This window comes from Lipotes vexillifer, unplaced genomic scaffold, assembly GCF_000442215.2.
Source record: "Lipotes vexillifer unplaced genomic scaffold, Lipotes_vexillifer_v1.1 scaffold1017, whole genome shotgun sequence".
Taxonomy (NCBI): domain Eukaryota; kingdom Metazoa; phylum Chordata; class Mammalia; order Artiodactyla; family Lipotidae; genus Lipotes; species Lipotes vexillifer.
Genome location: NW_006772141.1, coordinates 1,617,034 through 1,638,019, shown reverse-complemented (window position 1 = coordinate 1,638,019; position 20,986 = coordinate 1,617,034). Strand labels below are relative to the sequence as shown.

The following is a 20,986-nucleotide window of genomic DNA, read 5'->3' as shown; positions in this document are numbered from 1 at the left end:
ATGTAAATAAAAATCAAGTTAAAAACACTGTAAAACAAAAGCACATCAAGGGCTTTGTAGGTGCCTAAGGATTATGCGAGAGAGCAACAAGAGAACTTGTTGCTCTTGGTGTGCTTTGGTGAAGATAGATGTAAGTATGATGTAACTGAAGATCCTGTGTAAGATGGAGGAGCTCTGTTTTCCACAGCTTAACAGCTACAATTTATTTGCTCCCATTTCCTGACCTCTTTTCAGTATATAAATACATAAAGGTCTTCTAGTAGCTGTTGAATCATGAACATATGTGTTTTGTGTTTTAATGTATCGGTCTCCAATTAGTCTATGTTAGTGTACAAATTAAAGCTTTTTTTTTTAATGGGAAGACTCGTTTTCCAGTGGCATTTGTAAACGGATGACATGTACTATTTTTCTGTTCATGTTTTAATTTTTAATCTTAGAACAGAATTTATAATCCTGATCATATTGAATATACAAATGTCAAAATAGACTTTGCTTTAAGTATCACATCAGATAGCTTTTGTATTATTAAAAGCACAGATGCTTTAGTTTTCATGACTTTTCCAGTTGCTTCCTAACATAGTGCTGTTCTGGATTATTCACTGATGAGTTAAGAGAGGCAAAATCAGGACTGTTTGTTAATTCTCTTTAAATTTCTTAGGCGAACTGGATGACCATTTGATGCCAGTTGGGAAAGAGACTGTTAAATACGAAGAAGAGCTGGATTTACATGACGAAGAAGAGACCAGTGTTCCAGGAAGACCAGGCTCCACAAAACGAAGGCAGTGCTACCCAAAAGCGGTTAGTATTGGTTAGAACCGAGTAAAAGTCTAGCCTTTCTGACTTTACTTCTTGCTATATCAAGTCCAGATTCCTTTGCTTGGCTCCCAAAACCCTTGTAATTTAGCCCACTCTGGATCTCGGCTCGTTTCCCTCCCTCGTTCACAGCTTCCCTCAGGTCAGCCCCTTCACTGTCATGTGGACACTGTGTACTCTTTCTCATTTCAGACATTGCTTTTGTTTTTCTTCTCAAAAGGATTCCTGGACTCATCTATCAGATTCTTTTTTTTTTTTTTTCTTATTGGCTTTTTATTTTTTATTTATTTAACATCTTTATTGGAGTATAGTCGCTTTACAATGGTGTGTTAGTTTCTGCTTTATAACAAAGTGAATCAGTTATACATATACATATGTTCCCATATCTCCTCCCTCTTGCGTCTCCCTCCCTCCCACCTGCCCTATCCCACCCCTCCAGGCGGTCACAAAGCACCGAGCTGATCTCCCTGTGCTATGCGGCTGCTTCCCACTAGCTATCTACCTTACATTTGGTAGTGTATATATGTCCATGCCTCTCTCTCGCTTTGTCACAGCTCACCCTCCCCCCCTGCCCCGTATCCTCAAGTCCGTTCTCCAGTAGGTCTGTGTCTTTATTCCTGTCTTATCCCTAGGTTCTTCATGACATTTTTTCCCCTTAAATTCCATATATATGTGTTAGCATACGGTATTTGTCTTTCTCTTTCTGACTTACTTCACTCTCTATGACAGACTCTAGGTCTATCCACCTCATTACAGATAGCTCAATTTCATCTATCAGATTCTATCCAGAGTGCGTTAATTTCATTTAAAGAGACGTTCTTTGTTTCGTTCACTTTAGTGTCGAGGTTCTTGCTTTACCTCATGTTTGGAGCTAAAACATAGAGGGTGTGTATGATAAAACAGGCAAGTGCCCATCCAGATGAGGGGCACACCAGCAGGTGCAAGCACAGTTACTTGTCGGGAGTTAGGATGTGGCTTGACTGGAGTTAAAATTAGTTTTTTCAATGTATTGTGTCTAGCTGGATCTGTGGCGTAGTTCTAGCTGTAACCATACTGGGCTGAAGTACTTATTTAAAAAATATTTGTCAATAGTTTTACCTTATAAACACCCCTAACAGAAGCAAAAATTTGCTGTGTACTTTGATCTTGGCCTAAATGTATGATTTTTTTGTTTTATTGAGTTTTTACTTTTTTAAAAAGTTTGCACCCAGCTAAGCATTTTCAAGATTCAAACTCATGTCAGTTTTTCAAAAATCATGAATTAAGTTATCCTATTTTCTGAAATGCTTATTTCCTCATATCCAGTTTTCCTGCTCTAACATTTATCCTAGAGATTACTGGACTAGTTTCATATGACATCATATGTTATCACCAATAAGTGTTTTGAGAAGCATAGTACTGCTTTGCATCCTGTTTAATTAATAGGTGCATTCTGTATTATCTGATATTCTATTAACTATAACTACCCCATAGCCAGCATTTCTGTACCTTTTAACTGTGGGCATAATTATTTCTGTTATTGAGCCTCAGAAACTGCAAGACTGTTGGGTCAGGTTGTATGATTATTGAAAGTTTAGAAGCAATCTTAGTTTAAGTCATGGTTTACTCCTTCAATGAGATGGCCATTAAAAATGATACTGATTTGTATTGACCCTGAAAGATGTTCTCATTGTAGTAACTGGAGATAAAAATCAGGTTATGATACAGTCTTTTTTTTGTGATTCCATTTGTAGTAAAAAAATATGTATGTGTATGTGTTTATATACATTTATTCTGGAATGTATACATTTATTCCAGAAAAAGTCTGGAAGATGATACAGTATATCACAGTGTTAATAAAGGTTATCTTTGAGTTTCAGGATTACATGGGATTTTAAAAATTTGGCTACCTTTATTTTCTGCCATTCTACAAGTGAGTAAAGACTAAGAAACCCAAGAAAGAAAAGAGTTTGTTCTCTAGTGAAAAGAAATAGATCAAATGCACAGTATTGTGTTGAAAGACCCTGCAGTGTTTGATGGTGTTATATACTTTTGCAGACCCAGAAGTGCCGACTCTCCAGTGAGGTTAAGAAATTAGGAGGTCTCTAGCCTTGGATATTTTCTCAGTTTTCTCTCATCAGCTTTTAGTAAAGCCAGGAATAAATTTGTTATCTTGCCAGCATCTGGAAAAGAGGTTAATACACTTGAACTTGATGCTTAATTTTTCTTTCCAATCCCAGATTCCAGAATGTTTGAGGGATAGCTACCCCAAGCCCGATCAGCCTTGTTACCTGTATGTGATAGGAATGGTTCTAACGACACCTTTACCTGATGAACTCAACTTTAGAAGGCGGAAGCTTTATCCCCCTGAGGATACCACAAGATGCTTTGGAATACTGACAGCCAAACCCATACCTCAGGTAGACATTTCATAATGACTGTTTATGTTGAACTGTCTTGTTCTTTTTTAAAAAAGGAAAAGCTACTTTACCTCTCTTTTGTTACCTCAGAATGTTTAATATTTTAAAATTAAGGTATCTCTTCTGTTCCCCTGATATAAAACACCATTCCTTTTCTGGAGTTAAATGTTTGTAATGGACTGAAACATCTGCTAACCTTGGGGGTGCATTATTTTTCTTTTTGTTAAGATCCCGCACTTTCCTGTGTACACACGCTCTGGAGAGGTTACCATATCTATTGAGTTGAAGAAGTCTGGTTTCACGTTATCTCTACAAATGCTTGAGTTGATTACAAGACTTCACCAGTATATATTCTCACATATTCTTCGGCTTGAGAAACCTGCACTAGAATTTAAACCCACAGACGCTGACTCAGCATACTGTGTTCTACCTCTTAATGTTGGTAAGAAGGACCCAGACTCTAAAGTGTTTCTGTATATTAGCTAAAAAATGAAACTGTTGCTTAACAATGAGCTTATTGTATATACTACAGGAATATCTTTGATAACTCTGAATTAGACACATGTAATGAATACATAGCTTGAGTAAAGATCTTACCTGTATTATTGTATTTTAACGAGCTAAAGGGTCTTTTTCTTCCCTAAGTTAATGACTCCAGCACTTTGGACATTGACTTTAAATTCATGGAAGATATCGAGAAATCTGAAGCTCGCATAGGCATTCCCAGTACAAAGTATTCAAAAGAAACCCCCTTTGTTTTTAAATTAGAAGATTACCAGGATGCAGTTATCATTCCAAGGTAAGGTTTTAAGTGGAAGAGGCTAAGTGGGGGTGAATCTTCGTTTCAGAAGATTCCCTTGTTCATATGGGGAATGTAAGTGACCTGTGACTTTGGCATTGATGTTACTAGTAGAAAATATAGGTATCTCTTCGCGGTGGACCTGTTCTCTCCAGTTTACTTACTTAAAAAACAAAACCCAGAACACTGTTGATGAAGGGGTTTTACTTTATGAAGGTCAGATCATCTGAATGATGTTGATAGGCTTTCTTCTTAAAACCTCCATCCTTTTAATCCCCAAAGTCTTAAAGAATTTGGATGTAAATAATAGTTTATTAGAATTGTTAAAAGGCATAGTGTTATTAAGTGCGGTGAAAACAGTAAATTACTATGCTTTGTTTCTTATTTTGTAAAAATTTAGGGGATGGAGTTTTTAATCAATAAAATTAAACATTGCACTTTGTAAAGAATTAAAGTACTGGCTGCAGTTCAGTCTTTGGTTTTGTTTTTGTTTTCTTTTTTCATTGTGTACTTCAAAGCCATATTTTAAATGTTCACTAACACCAACCTATCAATATCATAGATACCGCAGTAATACATTTTATGTGGCAAGTGTCTTTCATGTTTAGCGTTAGTAATATACAAAGTATTTACTTGGTTGTTTAGATATTGAAAGTTTTCTATACTATTTATACTGATGAAATTAAGAGATATTTAAAGGTGCCATTTAGCTTTCATGTGTTATCAAAGTATAGATATTTAGAACAAGGACGGTAGTAAAATAGGGGAAAAGGGGGAGTCACTTTTTACTTGATATAAATATAGTTCTTCTCGTCTTAAATCCACTTGAAATGTATTATTTAGAATTGAAGTTTCTTTAAGGTTATTTATTTTTAACCTTTCTGAACTCTTTAAAATCAAATAATTTGCATTTCCATATTAAAAGCAGTTGTGTTTTGAGAATAGTTGATTTAAACCAGAAAGTCACTGATTGTTTTTCCTTTTTAGATATCGCAATTTTGATCAGCCTCATCGATTTTATGTTGCTGATGTGTACACTGATCTTACCCCCCTGAGTAAATTTCCTTCCCCCGAATACGAAACTTTTGCAGAATATTATAAAACAAAGTACAACCTTGACCTGACCAATCTCAACCAGCCGCTGCTGGATGTGGACCACACATCTTCAAGGTAAAGGAGCTCTAGCAATGACATTTTGATTTTACTTGTGGCATTATTTCCAGAGGTCAGTAGGCAGATGTGGAGGTTCACAGTCCACACAGCCCACCTGTATGTGGGCTCTGAACTCAGGAGGTCCTTTGCACACAGAGTTGCCCAGAGTGTGGCCCAGTGGTCTGCAGTTTAAATGAGCTCTTCAGGTGACTTGTAGACACACTGAAGTTTTAGAACCACTGTGAGAGTGTACTTGTTTTTGTCTGTTTGATAAAATTATTTTGAAATTTTTATAGACTGAATCTTCTGACACCTCGCCATTTGAATCAGAAGGGGAAAGCTCTTCCTCTAAGCAGTGCTGAAAAGAGGAAAGCCAAATGGGAAAGTCTGCAGAATAAACAGGTAGTGAGTTAATTGTTACTAGCATAACTTAATGTTTTGAAAGATAAGTTTGAATTTTATTTTGTCAAGTGAATTGAGTGATTCGTGAGGTTTTTGGAAGTTGCCCAACCCTTAGGTTTTGTTTGACTTTAATTAATATGATGTATTGACTTCCATTTGAATGTCTTTTTTGGTAAGTGTGAGAGGTTTGGCTTTTATACTTGATCCGCTGATAGCAATTATATCATGAAATCATCCATGTAAATCCTAGGATAAATCCCATTTTCCTTAAAGGGTTATTTTAAAGAATATTTTTAAGATTTTTTGCTAGTGTTTATGATTTTTGTCTTTCTTCATTAGTGAAATTGGCCTTAAGTTTTATTTTTTCTTCTCTTGTGTGTTTGCTTTCTATTTGTCTATCCACAATTTCTATTTATCCACATTTTTGCTTACTCAAAGATACTGGTTCCAGAACTCTGTGCTATACATCCAATTCCAGCATCACTGTGGAGAAAAGCGGTTTGTCTCCCCAGCATACTTTATCGCCTTCACTGCCTTTTGACCGCAGAGGAGCTAAGAGCGCAGACAGCCGGCGACGCTGGTGTGGGAGTGAGGTCACTGCCCGCGGATTTTAGGTATGCCTGTGCTGTGGGCCAGGAAGCGCTCGGCTCGTGAGGTCCTGCTGGCAGAGGAGCGGAATTAGGTTCACATTTTAATTGTATGTAGAATAATTTTTAAAAGATTAGAAAGAAAACGTGGATGCCTATCTAATACGTGAAATAAATGCATCGCTTGACTCATAAGTGAAAATCTATACATTGGGTCGATGAGTCTAACATTCTTGGGAAGTTACAGCTGGAGAGGAGAGCCTGAGGTCAAAAACAGTCATTCCCCCTTCAGAGATGGCAGTTAAAGTGAAAATGAAAACAGTTGTTTGCCACTGCTGACATTTTAAGACGCTCCCTTTTTTTTATAAAATCAAATGTACATGAACGAGCAACTGCCTCTGTGTGGTCTTTGTCTTCATTATTTTCTTCTCACCTGTCAGGTCTCTGCATTCTAAAGAAATTAGCCAGTTGGCAAGACCAAGATGGTTCAGGAAATGAGGAACTTTATAGTAGCAATGATCACGCCTACATTTATTGAGTACTTACTACAGCATCAGACACTGGCTTAAATGCTGTAGCTCATGTCAGTTGATTTCATTGTTAGGATCCTGTGGTGTAAGAGGTGTTAGTTCCTCTTCCAGGTGTGGAAGCTGAGGTACAGAGAGACATGAAGTAAGTTGTCCCAGGTTACCCAGCTAGTTACCTGGCTGGCCTTGGGTCCCAGCCCTCGCAATCGGTGGCTCTAGGTCCCGTAGGCTGGCCCCAGGCTTCATGAGCTAAGCCCTACACCGTGCAGAGACCCATGTCCCACTTGATGGTTTACACTGTGCAGGGTTCCAGGTGTGTTGATTTCTGCCTTGGAAACTTATTTATCTTCTAAGGTAGGAGTATATTTATAGGGATCTTCATTTATTTAACTTTTACTCAAATTGTTCTTGCTCTAAGCCTAGCCTTTTTGAAGGATCTGATGAAAAGCTATACAAATGTCTTTGCAGATACCCCAACTTAGACTTCGGGTGGAAAAAATCTATTGACAGCAAATCTTTCATCTCAGTTGCTAACTCCTCTTCAGCTGAAAATGAGAATCACTGTAAGCACAGCACAGTTGTCATCCTTGAAAATGCTGCACGTCAAGGTGCTAATAGAACCTCCTGTCTAGAAAATCATGACCAAATGTCTGTGAACTGCAGAACGTTGTTCGAGTCACCTGGTAAGCTCCAAATTGAAGTTTCAACAGATCTTACAGCAATTAATGGTCTTTCTTACAATAAAAATCTCGCCAATGGCAGTTACGATTTAGCTAACAGAGACTTTTGCCAAGGAAACCATCTGAATTACTACAAGCAGGAAATACCTGTACAACCAACTACCTCATATCCCATTCAGAATTTATACAATTACGAGAACCAGCCCAAGCCCAGCGATGAATGTACTCTACTGAGTAATAAATACCTTGATGGAAATGCTAACAAATCTACCTCAGATGGAAGTCCCACGATGGCCGCCGTGCCTGGTACTACAGAGACTGGTAAGGCGCTCACGGACAGGACGGCTTCTGAGCAGAGCCCTTCTCCCGGGTACTCCTCGAGAACGCTTGGCCCAAACCCTGGACTTATTCTTCAGGCTTTGACCCTTTCAAACGCTAGTGATGGATTTAACCTGGAGCGGCTCGAAATGCTTGGCGACTCCTTCCTAAAGCATGCCATCACCACGTATCTCTTTTGCACTTACCCCGATGCTCACGAGGGCCGCCTTTCCTATATGAGAAGCAAAAAGGTAAGAAAGCGTCCTTTGATTTTGAGCAGTTATATTATTCAGCGTGCATAAAAGTGGTTTCAAGCATTGGATAAATTTCAGAGGATGAGGAAAGTGTTACCGCAGGGATTGCCACACCCGACAGGGCAGCTGGAACCTCCTCTGTTACCCCCGTGGGAGTGACACTAAATTTAGTGTGGAATTAAGATTGAGGGAAGAAAAGTAACGAAGATAAATATTTAAATGATGATAAAAGAGGTGTCACAAGGCGCCATGCACCTGCTTGACAAGTAACACACAAAATTGCTAAGCGCTCAGAAGGAAGGAATATCACTTGTGATCAGGGGAGGCATTAACAGAAGAGGTGCGTTTGTAGTGTGTAAACAGGGAACATATGGCAGGGCGTGTCAGGACTCGGTGAATAAACTGTGGAAAAAGTGTGGAAAGATCCGAGAAAAGACTGTAAAAGGCGGCTGGGCTGAAGCTGTATTATGGAGGATCTTCAGTGCCAGGCTAAAGAGTCGGCACTGTTTTGAATGAGGTGCATGTTGAGGGCACTTTTTGTGTCAGGGACTATTAATATTAATAAAGTGGTAGTTTTAAATGGTCAGGCTGGAAGCAGAATGCAGCATGAGTTGAAAAGCAAAACCTAACCAAGCTGAATGATCATTTTGGCCTTTGAAGAAGTCTAAGCTTAAGCAGAAAATGAGACAGATGTAGAGTCTGGCAGCAAGGAAAGCACTGAGGGGAGTGAGATTTCAGAGGCAATGAGATTTTTAGCCGACGCGTACAAGTACTTACTCTAGCCAGACACTACCCTCGTCACCTTACATATGTTAATTACCTAATTTAATTCTGTATACTTGTTTTTATTTTATTTTTTTTGTAATTGTGTATACTTTAATCATCCCCATTTTATAGGTGAGGATACTGAGGCAGGAGAGATTACCTTGTTGAAGTTAACATGGCAAGTTCGTGGCACGGCCTAGACAGTCTGGCTTTAGAGGCCTCGCTGTTGACCATTACACTGACCTCCCTCTGAAGTTCTCTGTAACACTAGGCACCGCACTGAGTGTTCTACACACCTGCTCTTTCCAGTCTTCTCGGCGTGCCCCTCGGCAGTAGATGACATGTCCCCATTTTGCAGTTGAGAAAACTCTTGCCTCGGGAGTTTCATTGGCTCGTGCAGGTCATCCAGCTAGTCTGGGATGGTCGGGAGCGTGACTGAGGCCAGAGCCCATAGCCTCGCCCACTTTTCTCTGCTGCCTCCCGGTAGAGAGAGGGTGACGCAGAACTAACGACCATAGCAGCTGGGGCGATGACGGGGCTGGTGCTGAGGAAGACAGAAGTATAGGAGTAAGAGTTGGGGTTAGAGTTTTTAGACCTCATGGACTAGGAAGTGGAATGTTCAGGTAATTAAGAATTTAGGACTTAGGTGCAGTCTGGGGAAACAGTCTTCGTAAGAGTGATAATTGAGAACAAATGAGATTTCCCGGGGGTGGTTGCAAGAAGAAAGTATCAGGCTGAGAATGAGCACAGAGTAACAGCACACTCTTAGGTAAGAACGAAATGATTTTCCTTTTTGAAAGTTCATCCATCGTCTGCTCAGAAAGCTCTGACTCCTTACATGCTGCAGAAATCACTGTCACTCCCGCAGCACGGTGGTGAAGGCCCTTTCAGGGTGCCCCCCGCCCCCAAGGGTCCCGGCCGGGCTGCCGCCCCTGGCTGTCCGTCGCGGGACCCGCGCGCACGCCTGCTGTCGTTCCTTCCCCGCTGCTCGCCCCGTTTCTGCGGGCTGAGCTCTGCCTGCCCCACCTTGTGCCTCACATGGGCCCTTACTGAGCTCTTCTTCCTCTTCCACCCGGCGGACCATTTCTGCTGACTTTGAATGTGATTTCTGTCCCTTTCACACCCCTGTCGCACTTTACCCTCTTGTTGGCATCTGTGATGCTGTGTTCCCATGGTGTGGAAAGGGAAGCCAGCGTGTACTTAAGCCGTGCAGGCGGCGTGGGAAAGGGCTTCGGCCCAGAGTGAGCGTCACGGGGGGCTCCCGGCCAGCCTGCGGGCTCCAGGGACCGCTCCTCTGCCTCGCTGCCCGCCAGCGCCTCTCCGACGTGGGTGCTTGTTCAGGGGTATTGAGTTACGTGGAAAAAGGGCTCATGAAGTACTTAAATAAAAAGGAACCCAGTTTTTAGAAAATGATTGTTCTAGACCTTGGTTTCCAAGTAAAAACGAGATGGAAATATGGATTTGAGTAAATTAAGGAGGAGATGGAGGCCTTAGGAGAAACAGACTAGAGGGTAGACAGTAAAGCTGTTTTTATTGATGAAAGTAAACATGGAGCTTTTCTTTATTGCCTTTTGCTCTATTTTAAAAATGGTTGAACAAAATATCTTGAAATGCCGTCCAAAACTAAGGAATAATATTTGAGAAAGCATTGCAGCCGAAATCATATTTATAGCTTAGGTTCTAGGAACATAAAATTATTTTAGCTCAGTTCAGTGCCAATTTTCACTTTATAGCTAGAGTTTATGGTATTTCTTCCTTTCATTTCATTGAGAATATTGTGACATCTTGGACTTACGTGGAATTGCATTCTTTTCTATTTTGATAGTCCCAATTAACAGTTTGAATTTTATATCATCAGATTACATGAGAATTTAATATTTCCTATCATGCAGACGTAGAGAAACTATACAGTCTGAATAATTGATGACCAGTTATGGAATATGAAGCATATTTAGCTAAAAAATTATGTTAATGCCTTATATGAATTTCAGCAGTGACTGTTTATGGATAAGTATCTTATAAATTTTTTCTGCTAAAGGTCAGCAACTGTAATCTGTATCGGCTTGGAAAAAAGAAGGGGCTGCCCAGCCGCATGGTGGTGTCAATATTTGATCCCCCTGTGAATTGGCTTCCTCCTGGTTATGTAGTAAATCAAGACAAAAGTAACACAGAGAAATGGGAAAAAGATGAAACAGTAAGTTTTTGGTAACTGGATGGATTTATTTTTTGGTGAGGGGCAGAGTCTTGTTCTATTAATTTTTTGTTTCTTTTCCCTGGTGTGTTTAGAGTAGAGTAGAAATTCAATATATTGAATTAACTCATTTAAACAGATGTCTTTTCATGAATTTAGAACAGTGTTGTAATTTTGATGGAGAACAATTTCTGTGATCTTCCTTTTCCAAAGGCAAAAGAGTATCTGATGCTGTGACTCAAAAAAAAAAAAAAAAGCAAAGCTCTGTAACATTTCACTTTAATATTACATATTACGATTTATTGTAGATCCTTAGCTCTGTTCAGTGAAATGACTTTTCAGTGACCTATGATCTCCAATCTGTTTGTGCAGTAATTTCAGTAAAATCTTGCTTTTGCAGCTCAGGGCTTTCTAAGGACTATTTCTTCTCTTGTGACCTTAAAAAAAACAAAACATAAAGGTAGTTTTCTGGAAATAGTTTAAAATCTTGCCAATGGCTTTAAGTCTCCAAACATTAGCTGCAGCTGCTTCATTTTGTCCTGTCTCGAAGGCCACCAGAGGGCACCTCGGAGGGCCTTGCGAGCCGGAGAGCTGTGGAAGCCGTCTGTCCAGTGTGGTTGGCTGGGAGGCCATCTCGCAGGCAGTTTCATTTTTCAGGCATTTATTTTGCATTAACGATAAACTGGCTCGTTGTTACTTCATTTCCAGGTAGCATGCTCTGTGACTCTGTTTTGATTTTTACTTATTCATTGAGTATATTTTTAACTTGTGCAGTATTTGACTTACTACAGAAATTGAACTTATCTGGAAAAGCATTAAGAGAATATTTTAATGCAAGTTGGGTTAGAAAAATTATATATGTTATTAATTTAGAAATAGAACCTTAGAGGAAGATGTGTAAGATTTTGAGAACGTTAGAGGAAATATTGCATTTCTTTGGAAAACATTCCAGTAACACATATCCTGCCTTATAAATCCTGTTTCATAGTATCATCGGTTCTTTAAATTAAAAAAAAAAAAAATTAGCATAGAGGTGATGTTAGCATGTCCCTTTAATTTAAAAAAAAAATTTATTTTAAGATACAACATCCTTAACATTTCAAATGACCTGGCACTTTGGTTCTTAGAATACATTAAATACTGTTTATATTTTCATTTAATAATTTCTACTTCTTGAAATGGACCATTATATGATATTGGAAGGCATATGCTGGATCCATTCCTGTTCTACCTGCCTCGCTCCTCAGCAGATAGGTTTAAGTGAAAGCTTTGCACACAGACGCCGAAGGTGGGAATAAAGCAGGTGGAAAGTGAACTTGAACTGTAAAAGGAGTTTCATGCTGGTGGTTTTGCTTTTTTGTTTGTTTGTTTGTGTTTGTTTTTTTGTTTGTTTTTTTCTTTTTGAGAGCTTGAAGTGCTCTTGGAAACCATTTAGTGAGGTAGACTCCCACTATTTTGCAGATAAAAAAACCCCAAAATCCAAAGGCATTAATGAACTTTGCCCAAGATCACACAGCTTATTTGTTGATAAAACCCAGCCCTTGTTGTGAGTTTTGCCAGTGTCTGGTTGTGATAGCATCTTACTAAAGATACATAAGGATTTTTAAAAATTAAAAATATTATTTAGTCTTTATTTTATTTTTTTTTTTAGTTGCAATTTGGCCTTTTTTTCCTAAGGACCAGCTTGTCAAAAACATCTCACGTTACCTTGGGAAAGTGTAATTTTTATTAGGTAATAGTCCCTAGAGGTGTCCACCGTTTTAGGTTTTTTTTGTTTTTTTTTTTTGGTTTTCTTCCTTATTTTTGAAAAAAATTTGTAAACTTTTTAATTAAAATATACAGACAGATGTAGATATATGGATGGCTTGGCTCATTGCACTTATTTCTTTTCAAACAAATGCACTGTTTGTATCTCTTTTGATTCTGTCTTAAAATGAGAATATTTGCAGTATTTAAAAAAATGGTTGACAAAGTTTGAAAACCTTTTTATCAGAATACTCTGCAAAGTTGTCACTATTGAAATTGAAGCACATCCTCATTGAAGCACTCCCTCCCGCCTTTCCCCCCCAAGTAAAGTCTTGTTTATTTATTTTTTTATTGAACAACAGAAATTTGGTATCTTTCTCGCATTGCAAAAAAGTTACATCATTACTGAATCCTGGCGCATTATTAAGGTTGTCATTCACAAATAAGCTTTTGCCAAAGAAATTGGAATTAGCAAAGGTCTTCTGACAGAAATTGGATTGTTGTTTCATGTTAGTCTAAATTGTCTTCTATTTTTGTCAGTTATGCTGTAATCTGTTACCCTGATTACTCTAGCTCACCGAAAGGGAAAAGCATAATTTCTCAAATTCATAGCTTAGTTCACAGTGATCACTTTTAGTTTCCAAGCAAAGTAGTTTAGTTTTACATTGTAGCGAATGAGCTTTGAAGTGGAAATAGGGACCAAAACTTTATTATGAAACCCCATTGTACATTTTTAATGTTATAAAGAAAATAATTTTATCTGTTTACATATTATTCTCTTATTTAATTGCAAAGATAATACTTTTTCTACATCTGGAATTTGATTTTATTAATTTGAAAATCTTTTAAAAAACATTTTAAAACTTTGTCAGCCAACTTGCAGCTCTCTGTGATCAGCATATGAGAGCTTTCCTTGTGTCTCCTGCTACAGCTAGAATTCTTAGCTGAAGTTCTGCCTTGTGGAGCTTAATTTTAAACTTTATATCCATGTATAAAATCCTTGACTTAAAGCTTCATACTGGATAAAGGTCATTTTATAACTCAGAAAATGAACATTCAAAGAACGTGTTTTACTTTGTTTATATGATTAAATAACTTATTTTATGTTAATTGAAAACAAATGGCCATGATTTGAAAGTTGCCTTTTAGTATTTGTGGTTGTCATTTGAAATTATCCATAACCCTTGCTTTTATTGAGTCTCAAGCCCTTTTAAAAACAGCAGCTATGTCTCCCCTCCTTCCCCATTCTCCCTCTTTCAGACAAAAGACTGCATGTTGGCTAATGGCAAGCTGGACGATGACTTCGAAGAGGAGGAGGAGGGGGGGGGCCTGACGTGGGGGGCTCCGAAGGAGGACGCCGATGACGAGGAGGACTTCCTGGAGTACGACCAGGAGCACATCAAGTTCATAGATAGCATGCTGATGGGATCTGGAGCTTTTGTCAAGAAAATCTCGCTTTCTGCTTTTTCAGCCACTGATTCCGCCTATGAATGGAAAATGCCCAAAAAATCCTCCTTAGGTAGTATACCATTTTCATCAGATTTTGAGGATTTTGACTATAGCTCTTGGGATGCAATGTGCTATCTGGATCCTAGCAAAGCTGTTGAAGAGGATGACTTTGTGGTGGGGTTCTGGAATCCATCAGAAGAAAACTGTGGTGTTGACACAGGGAAACAGTCCATTTCTTACGACCTGCACACCGAGCAGTGCATTGCCGACAAAAGCATAGCCGACTGTGTGGAAGCCCTGCTGGGCTGCTATTTAACCAGCTGTGGCGAGAGGGCTGCTCAGCTTTTCCTCTGTTCGCTGGGGCTGAAGGTGCTCCCGGTAATTAAGAGGACTGATCGGGAAAAGGCCATGTGCCCGACCAGGGAGAATTTCACCAGCCAACAAAAGAACCTTTCAGGGAGCCGCGCTGCCGCCTCTGGAGCTGGCCCCCGCTCCTCTGTGTTGAAAGACGTGGAGTATGGGTGTTTGGAGATCCCACCGAGGTGCATGTTTGATCACCCAGATGCAGATAGGACACTGAGTCACCTTATCTCGGGGTTTGAAAATTTCGAAAAGAAAATCAGCTACAGATTCAAGAATAAGGCTTACCTACTACAGGCTTTTACACACGCCTCCTACCACTACAACACTATCACTGGTAAGGAGCCCCAGACCAGAGCTCACTGCTCTGAAAATGAGACCTTGTGTTAATGGAATTGTTCTGTAGAATAATGTAAAAAGAATCATCTGTGCATGCACAGCCTTGGAGTTTAGTGTGCACAGTGCGGGGAGAGAGCACAAGAAAGTGAAAGAAGCCTTTCTCTTTGGGAGCATGCACTGTTCCTTACCTTTGACAGCTGGGAGCAGAGCTGTCTTAGCTCCTCGTGTCTCTGTCATTTGATATGCAGCATAATTAGACAGGTTCGGGCCTTAGTATTTTGGTGTGTTTTTGCCATTTTATGCTCCCCCCTTGTCCTTCTGATGCCCGGTCACTGCTGCTTTTGGTTCTTGAATAATTTATTTGTATATTCTGGATGTCTTTCCACATCTTTTTATTGTTCTTCCTGAGCAAAAAGTCCCCTCCCTTTAAGGTCTTGTCAAATCTAAAGATGAACCGATTAAAAGAAACTCTTTCACAGGAAGGTTTCATTGCTCTGACTCTGCTGTCACCTTCTGCTTTGCGCTGTGCTCCGTGTTTTTTTCCCTCCTTTATTTAATAGGCTCCCAATCCATTCGATTAGAAGGGAGAATAGGCGCCTAAAACCAAAATCGGCTTCAGGTTTTGAAACAGCTAAAGTCTGTATTTTTTTTCTGTGTCAGAGTAATAAGCGCTTGAATTCAGAAAACCAAAGCCGAGTATAAAGTTTGTATAAGAAAAACAGTGTAGGTTAAGATGATCAGAAAAAAGTAAAACCAAAAGTGAAAAATTATCTGACTCTGGACTAGAAAGACTGGTGAAACTAAAACCTGTTTTTCTTTGTGGAGAAGAAACGAGGCCTCCTTTTCTACCACGCTCTACTGGCAGGAGCCCTGGGTTCTAGTCTGCCTCGGCCCCTGCTTCTGAGCTCATCGGCTGTGCGGGGGCAGCTCACTAACTCTGTTCCCGCCTCAGTTTCCACAGTTGAACGGCTTCTTTTTTTTTTTAATTTTTATTGCTTTACGATGCTGTATTACTTTCTACTACTGTACAGCAAAATGAATCAGCTACACACACACACACACACACACACACACACACACACACACGCACGCACACGTGTATCTCCCCTCTTTTTTGGACTTCCTTCCCGTTTAGGTCACCACAGTGCACTAAGTAGAGCTCCCTGTGCTATGCAGTGTGTTCTCACTAGTTATCTATATTTATAGCAGTATCAGTAGTGTATATGTGTCAGTCCCAATCTCCCAGTTCATCTCACCTGAACAGCTTCTTTTTAATCACTGTGAGATGATAGAGGTGTTGATCAGCGTCGATAACTTCTCACATTTTGACATCGATCATTTTTGCTTAAGGTCTTTGCTTGCCTCCACGGCTCTCCTTTCTCAGCCTCTTGGTTTGTGTCAAATTCAACATTTTTCATTCAAGTTGAGAACAAAACTGTCTTGTACTAACTGTCATCTTGTGTAGCAAATGTAACCCAGGAGTAGCGAGGCACGGTATCACTCCCACACTTTCCAGAGTGTGAGTGGACAGTGTGCAGGGGTGACAGCAGAGCGTGGGGCAGGGCTATGTGCAGGGTCTGGCGTTCATTGCTAGGTGACGATGTGTGATGGAGCCTTTAGAATGGTGCCCCAGCACCTGCCTGGCCAGCACAGTGGCGAAGGAAAAGGGTTGAGTGATGGTGATGTCACTTGGGAAATGCTTTTTTCTTAACGAGCATTAGTCTTTTGGCCACGTAAAGATTTTATGACCCCAATTTCTATGTAAGAAATATGCTTAATTTGTCATTAGAATTTAATTTCCAGAGGCTTCCATATGATGTCAAATAATTTTGTCACTGAAGAATATATATGAAAATGAATCCCAATAAAAGTCTTTTCAGTGTGTCTGGGGGATCAGTTCTTTATCTGAGTTATTGTTTGAAAATTGTGTAAACGTTTTTGCCAGAGCTCAGGGCTTCACTTTGGATCTTCCCTCAGATTGTTACCAGCGCTTAGAATTCCTGGGAGATGCAATTTTGGACTACCTCATAACCAAGCACCTTTATGAAGACCCACGGCAGCACTCCCCAGGGGTCCTGACTGACCTGCGCTCGGCTCTGGTCAACAACACCATCTTTGCATCATTGGCTGTGAAGTATGACTACCACAAGTACTTTAAAGCAGTTTCTCCTGAGCTCTTCCACGTCATCGATGATTTTGTGCAGTTTCAGCTCGAGAAGAATGAAATGCAAGGGATGGATTCTGAGGTTAGTGCCATTTTAAGATATGTTGAAGTCAGTGTTTAAAATGAGCCTTCCGACTAGGGTTCTCGACAGAGCTGTCTAGAGAGCCAGCCGAAGGCCAGGGTTGTGGTCCCCAGCACGCTCTGCGTTTTCCAGGGAGAACTGAATGGGTCGCAGTCCTCGGGGAGGCCTTTTCAACTTGACCACTCACACTGCGGTCGTTCTGGTGAGGAGAGGGAGCCAGGGGGCTTTCAGCTGCTACACCACCCCCAGTCCTTGATTCGGGCTCCGGGCATTTAGGCACGCCAGAGAGGTGCAGCCCTCCCCCTGCCCCCAGAGAAGCTTTAACCTCAGTGAGAGCTCGGCGTGGTTGGTTCTGTCTTTCTTTCTGTTTAAAATAGGTCAGGAGTATTTGCTAATACCTCAGGTAAGCATCACAAATGTATATTCTGCTTCTACTTGAAATGGGGAAACCTCATTTAAAAACCAAACTTCTAAATTTTTAGGGACTGGAATTTGAGAGGTTTCTACTGTAAGTTCAGCCAAAGGTTCTTTGGTGATGGAGCTAATTCCAATGTGTTTGTGAACTATTTTGAAGTTTTGTAGGAAAAGATTTTGCTGAGATCTTTCCAATCTCCTCTAATCCTTCACTGACATCCGTCCACATACCTGGGTGCCCAGGAGAGCACTTGCATTTCTTCTCCTCATTCTGATTCCTTTGTTCTTCTTTCTGTAGAGTTCTTGTAAGTCATGGAATTCATTCATAACTCTGGTAGCCATTTTAATTACTCTTTCTTTAATTTGTACCTTCCTGTTTTTTAATCGCACAAACCGTTGTTAGGGAGTGGTGCATTTCCTTGGCCTCCTGTGAGAGAAATGAAGAGCCTGGGTTTTGAGGTGTAGCCACGGGGCAGAAGGGCCAAGCACGTTGAACAGGACGGAGGACGCGCTGAAGGGGGATCAGTAGGCAGTGCCCTTCCTCCCCCCTTTGACCCTTGCACACTCTTCCAAGATGAATGGTCTGAGTTGGAGCACAGCTAGCGGTGAGACCAGGAATTAGAACCACCTCAGATATATTCAATATTATTTCTAGTCTCATTCTGTAGAAATACTTAAGCTTAGAAGTTGAGGAATTAGCTAAACCCAAAGTTCTCTTTTGATGACAGTTGGACATACTGGCTTTGTTAGTTTTTGTTCATTCTTTTCCTCCCCCTCGTTTATATAAACATATGTATAGAAGTTACAAAAACTGATTGGGAATGTCATGGTCTGGCTTCCCTAACTTACTGTTTGATCTTAAGAAAGTCTCTCCACCTCTCTGGGCCCCAGTTTCCTCATTTGTAAAAGGAGAGAATTAAACTTTATAAGTTTAAAAATTCCCATCTACAAGAGTAAGTATCTTATTTTTTCCAGTAGTCAGCATCTATTATATAGAACTCTGTGTGGCTAAACCATCCATTTAGAAATTACTGTCCCCTCTTCTTTTTATTTCTCTTTCACAAGTAACGTGTGTGTATTATAGAAAACACAAATAACCGAAATTAACATTTTGTGATGTTTTATTGCTAATGTACATAGACATAAAGTTATGTACGATATAAAATGAAATTATAGCATGCATAGTGTACATAAAGTTATGTACGATATAAAATGAAATTATAGCATGCATAGTGTACCATACCCTATTCTTTTCACTTAATATATTGTGGATGACTTTCCCCGATCATTAATAATTGGGATTACAACTTTCAGTCGCTGCACGCTAGTGAGTATATGGCTATAATGTAATGTGTTTAAACAATCCTTTGCGACTGGGTGGTTAAGGTATTTTTTGTTAGGGTTTGTAATAAACATGGATGCGGTAAATATACTTAAATATCCAGTTACCTCCTTAAGGTGAATTCCTAGAGATGGAATTGCCACATCAAAGAATTAGGAACTTTTAAAAGGCGTTTGATACGTATGTGAGTTTTTATTCTATTAATCTGAATACCTACTATGTGTCAGGTTCTCTGTCATAGTGAACATTTATTAAGTGGTTTAATAAAAGGGGAGCTTGGAGGAAAATATCTTCCAAATAAAATTTCCCTGTCAAAAAAGTGGCAGGGGCTTCCCTGGTGGCGCAGTGGTTGAGAGTCCGCCTGCCGATGCAGGGGATGCGGGTTCGTGCCCTGGTTCAGGAGGATCCCGCATGCCGCGGAGCGGCTAGGCCCGTGAGCCATGGCCACTGAGCCTGCGCGTCCGGAGCCTGTGCTCCGCAACGGGAGAGGCCACAACAATGAGAGGCCCGTGTACCGCAAAAAAAAAAAAAAAAAGTGGCAGTTTACACTCCCCAAAGCAGTGTACACCCTTGCTTGCACTGCACTGATGAGTATTCTGCCTGCTCCTTGCCAAGCCAGCCGCCAGCGGGTAGACCTGTTTCAGTGTGCAGTTCTGTGATTATGAGTGAAATATGAAAATTTTTTTCATCAATTTATTGACTATTTCCAGTTTGTGTTAGGGTTGTTTTTGTTTTTATTTGGAAGTAATCTTTTTTCCTTTGTTGACTATAGAATACTAAATGGGCAAGGGCTTTTTTTCTTTTTCTTTTTTTTTTTTTTTTTTTAAGGTAAGGTAACGTTTGTGAAGAACCTATTAACAGTGTAATTGGCATGTCATAAATGTTTGATCTTGTTACCCTTGTTAAAGATATAGTAAGAGTCATATCCAAGAAAAGAAACACACGTCTGTAGACTGCCTTTCAAAGCGGCCTTTTTGCTTACAAGTCACTTTTCTCCCTATAATAGCTTAGGAGATCTGAGGAGGATGAAGAGAAGGAAGAGGATATTGAAGTTCCAAAGGCCATGGGGGATATTTTCGAGTCGCTTGCTGGTGCCATTTACATGGATAGCGGGATGTCGCTGGAGATGGTTTGGCAGGTGTACTATCCTATGATGCGGCCGCTGATAGGTACAGTTGGCTCCCCTTCGAGAGAGGCAGAATCACAATTAAAAACAACTTCAAGGGTATTAATCACATTATTCTTTCATTTTGATTACAGAAAAATTTTCTGCAAATGTGCCCCGTTCCCCTGTGCGAGAATTGCTTGAAATGGAACCAGAAACCGCCAAATTTAGGTAAGCAAAAATATGCATGGAAAACAATTAACTTAACTGAAAAACAAGGGGGAAGAGTTCTCGAAGATGCCATAAACTAATGATTTTGAAAAATATTTACCCTGGGACATGCTCTTATGCAGTTGCTGTTTGTAGCCCGATTGACTTCTTTTTGTTTTGTAAAGTAACGCTGAGTTAGAGAAGGAGCTGCAGCCCTGTGTGTTGGTAGTATGCAGCAGTCATAACGCATGTTTCCTTCGTCTGGTGTCAGCTTGTATCGGGGACTCTCAGCCTGAGAGTACGTACTTGGTGCTGGCTGACTATAATAATAAATACTTCTGACTTCTAATCCAAGCTGTCTGGCTTTGTTACAGCCCGGCTGAGAGAACTTATGACGGCAAGGTCAGAGTCACCGTGGAAGTTGTAGGAAAGGGGAAATTCAAAGGTGTTGGCCGAAGTTACAGGATCGCCAAATCTGCAGCGGCAAGACGAGCCCTACGAAGCCTCAAAGCTAATCAACCTCAGGTTCCCAACAGCTGAAACCCCTTTTTAAAATTTAAAAAAAAAAAAAAAAAAGCAAAAAAAGCAGGATTAAGGTGGAAAATATTTAAGTTGAAAAGGATGATTTAAAACTGATAGTGAGTGGAATGAATTGAAGGCAGAATTTAAAGTTTGTTTGATAACAAGATAGGTTACAGAATAAAACATTTAACACATGTATAAAAATTTTGGAACTAACTGTAGTTTTAGTTTTTTTGCGCAAACACAATCTTGTCTTCTTTCCTCACTTCTGCTTTGTTTAAATCACAAGAGTGCTTTACTGATGACATTTAGCAAGTGTTCAAAGAAATTATTGAGAGTTTTTGTTTTGTTTTGTTTCGTTTTAGT

General features: G+C 40.0%; 1 protein-coding gene across 1 annotated transcript in view; it reads left to right on the top strand.

Moving 5' to 3' along the window:
* Positions 1-20,667, top strand: part of DICER1 (dicer 1, ribonuclease III) — a 64,810-nt gene extending 44,143 nt beyond the window's left edge. The window contains 14 exon segments of the mRNA XM_007447322.1: positions 659-798; positions 3,033-3,212; positions 3,441-3,654; positions 3,858-4,011; positions 4,999-5,181; positions 5,460-5,565; positions 6,004-6,179; positions 7,148-7,928; positions 10,735-10,890; positions 13,894-14,779; positions 16,759-17,027; positions 19,790-19,952; positions 20,044-20,119; positions 20,473-20,667. Of these exon segments, the coding sequence (XP_007447384.1) occupies positions 659-798; positions 3,033-3,212; positions 3,441-3,654; positions 3,858-4,011; positions 4,999-5,181; positions 5,460-5,565; positions 6,004-6,179; positions 7,148-7,928; positions 10,735-10,890; positions 13,894-14,779; positions 16,759-17,027; positions 19,790-19,952; positions 20,044-20,119; positions 20,473-20,638 (3,650 nt within the window). The 3' untranslated portion in view covers positions 20,639-20,667.
* The last annotated feature ends 319 nt before the right edge of the window (positions 20,668-20,986 follow it).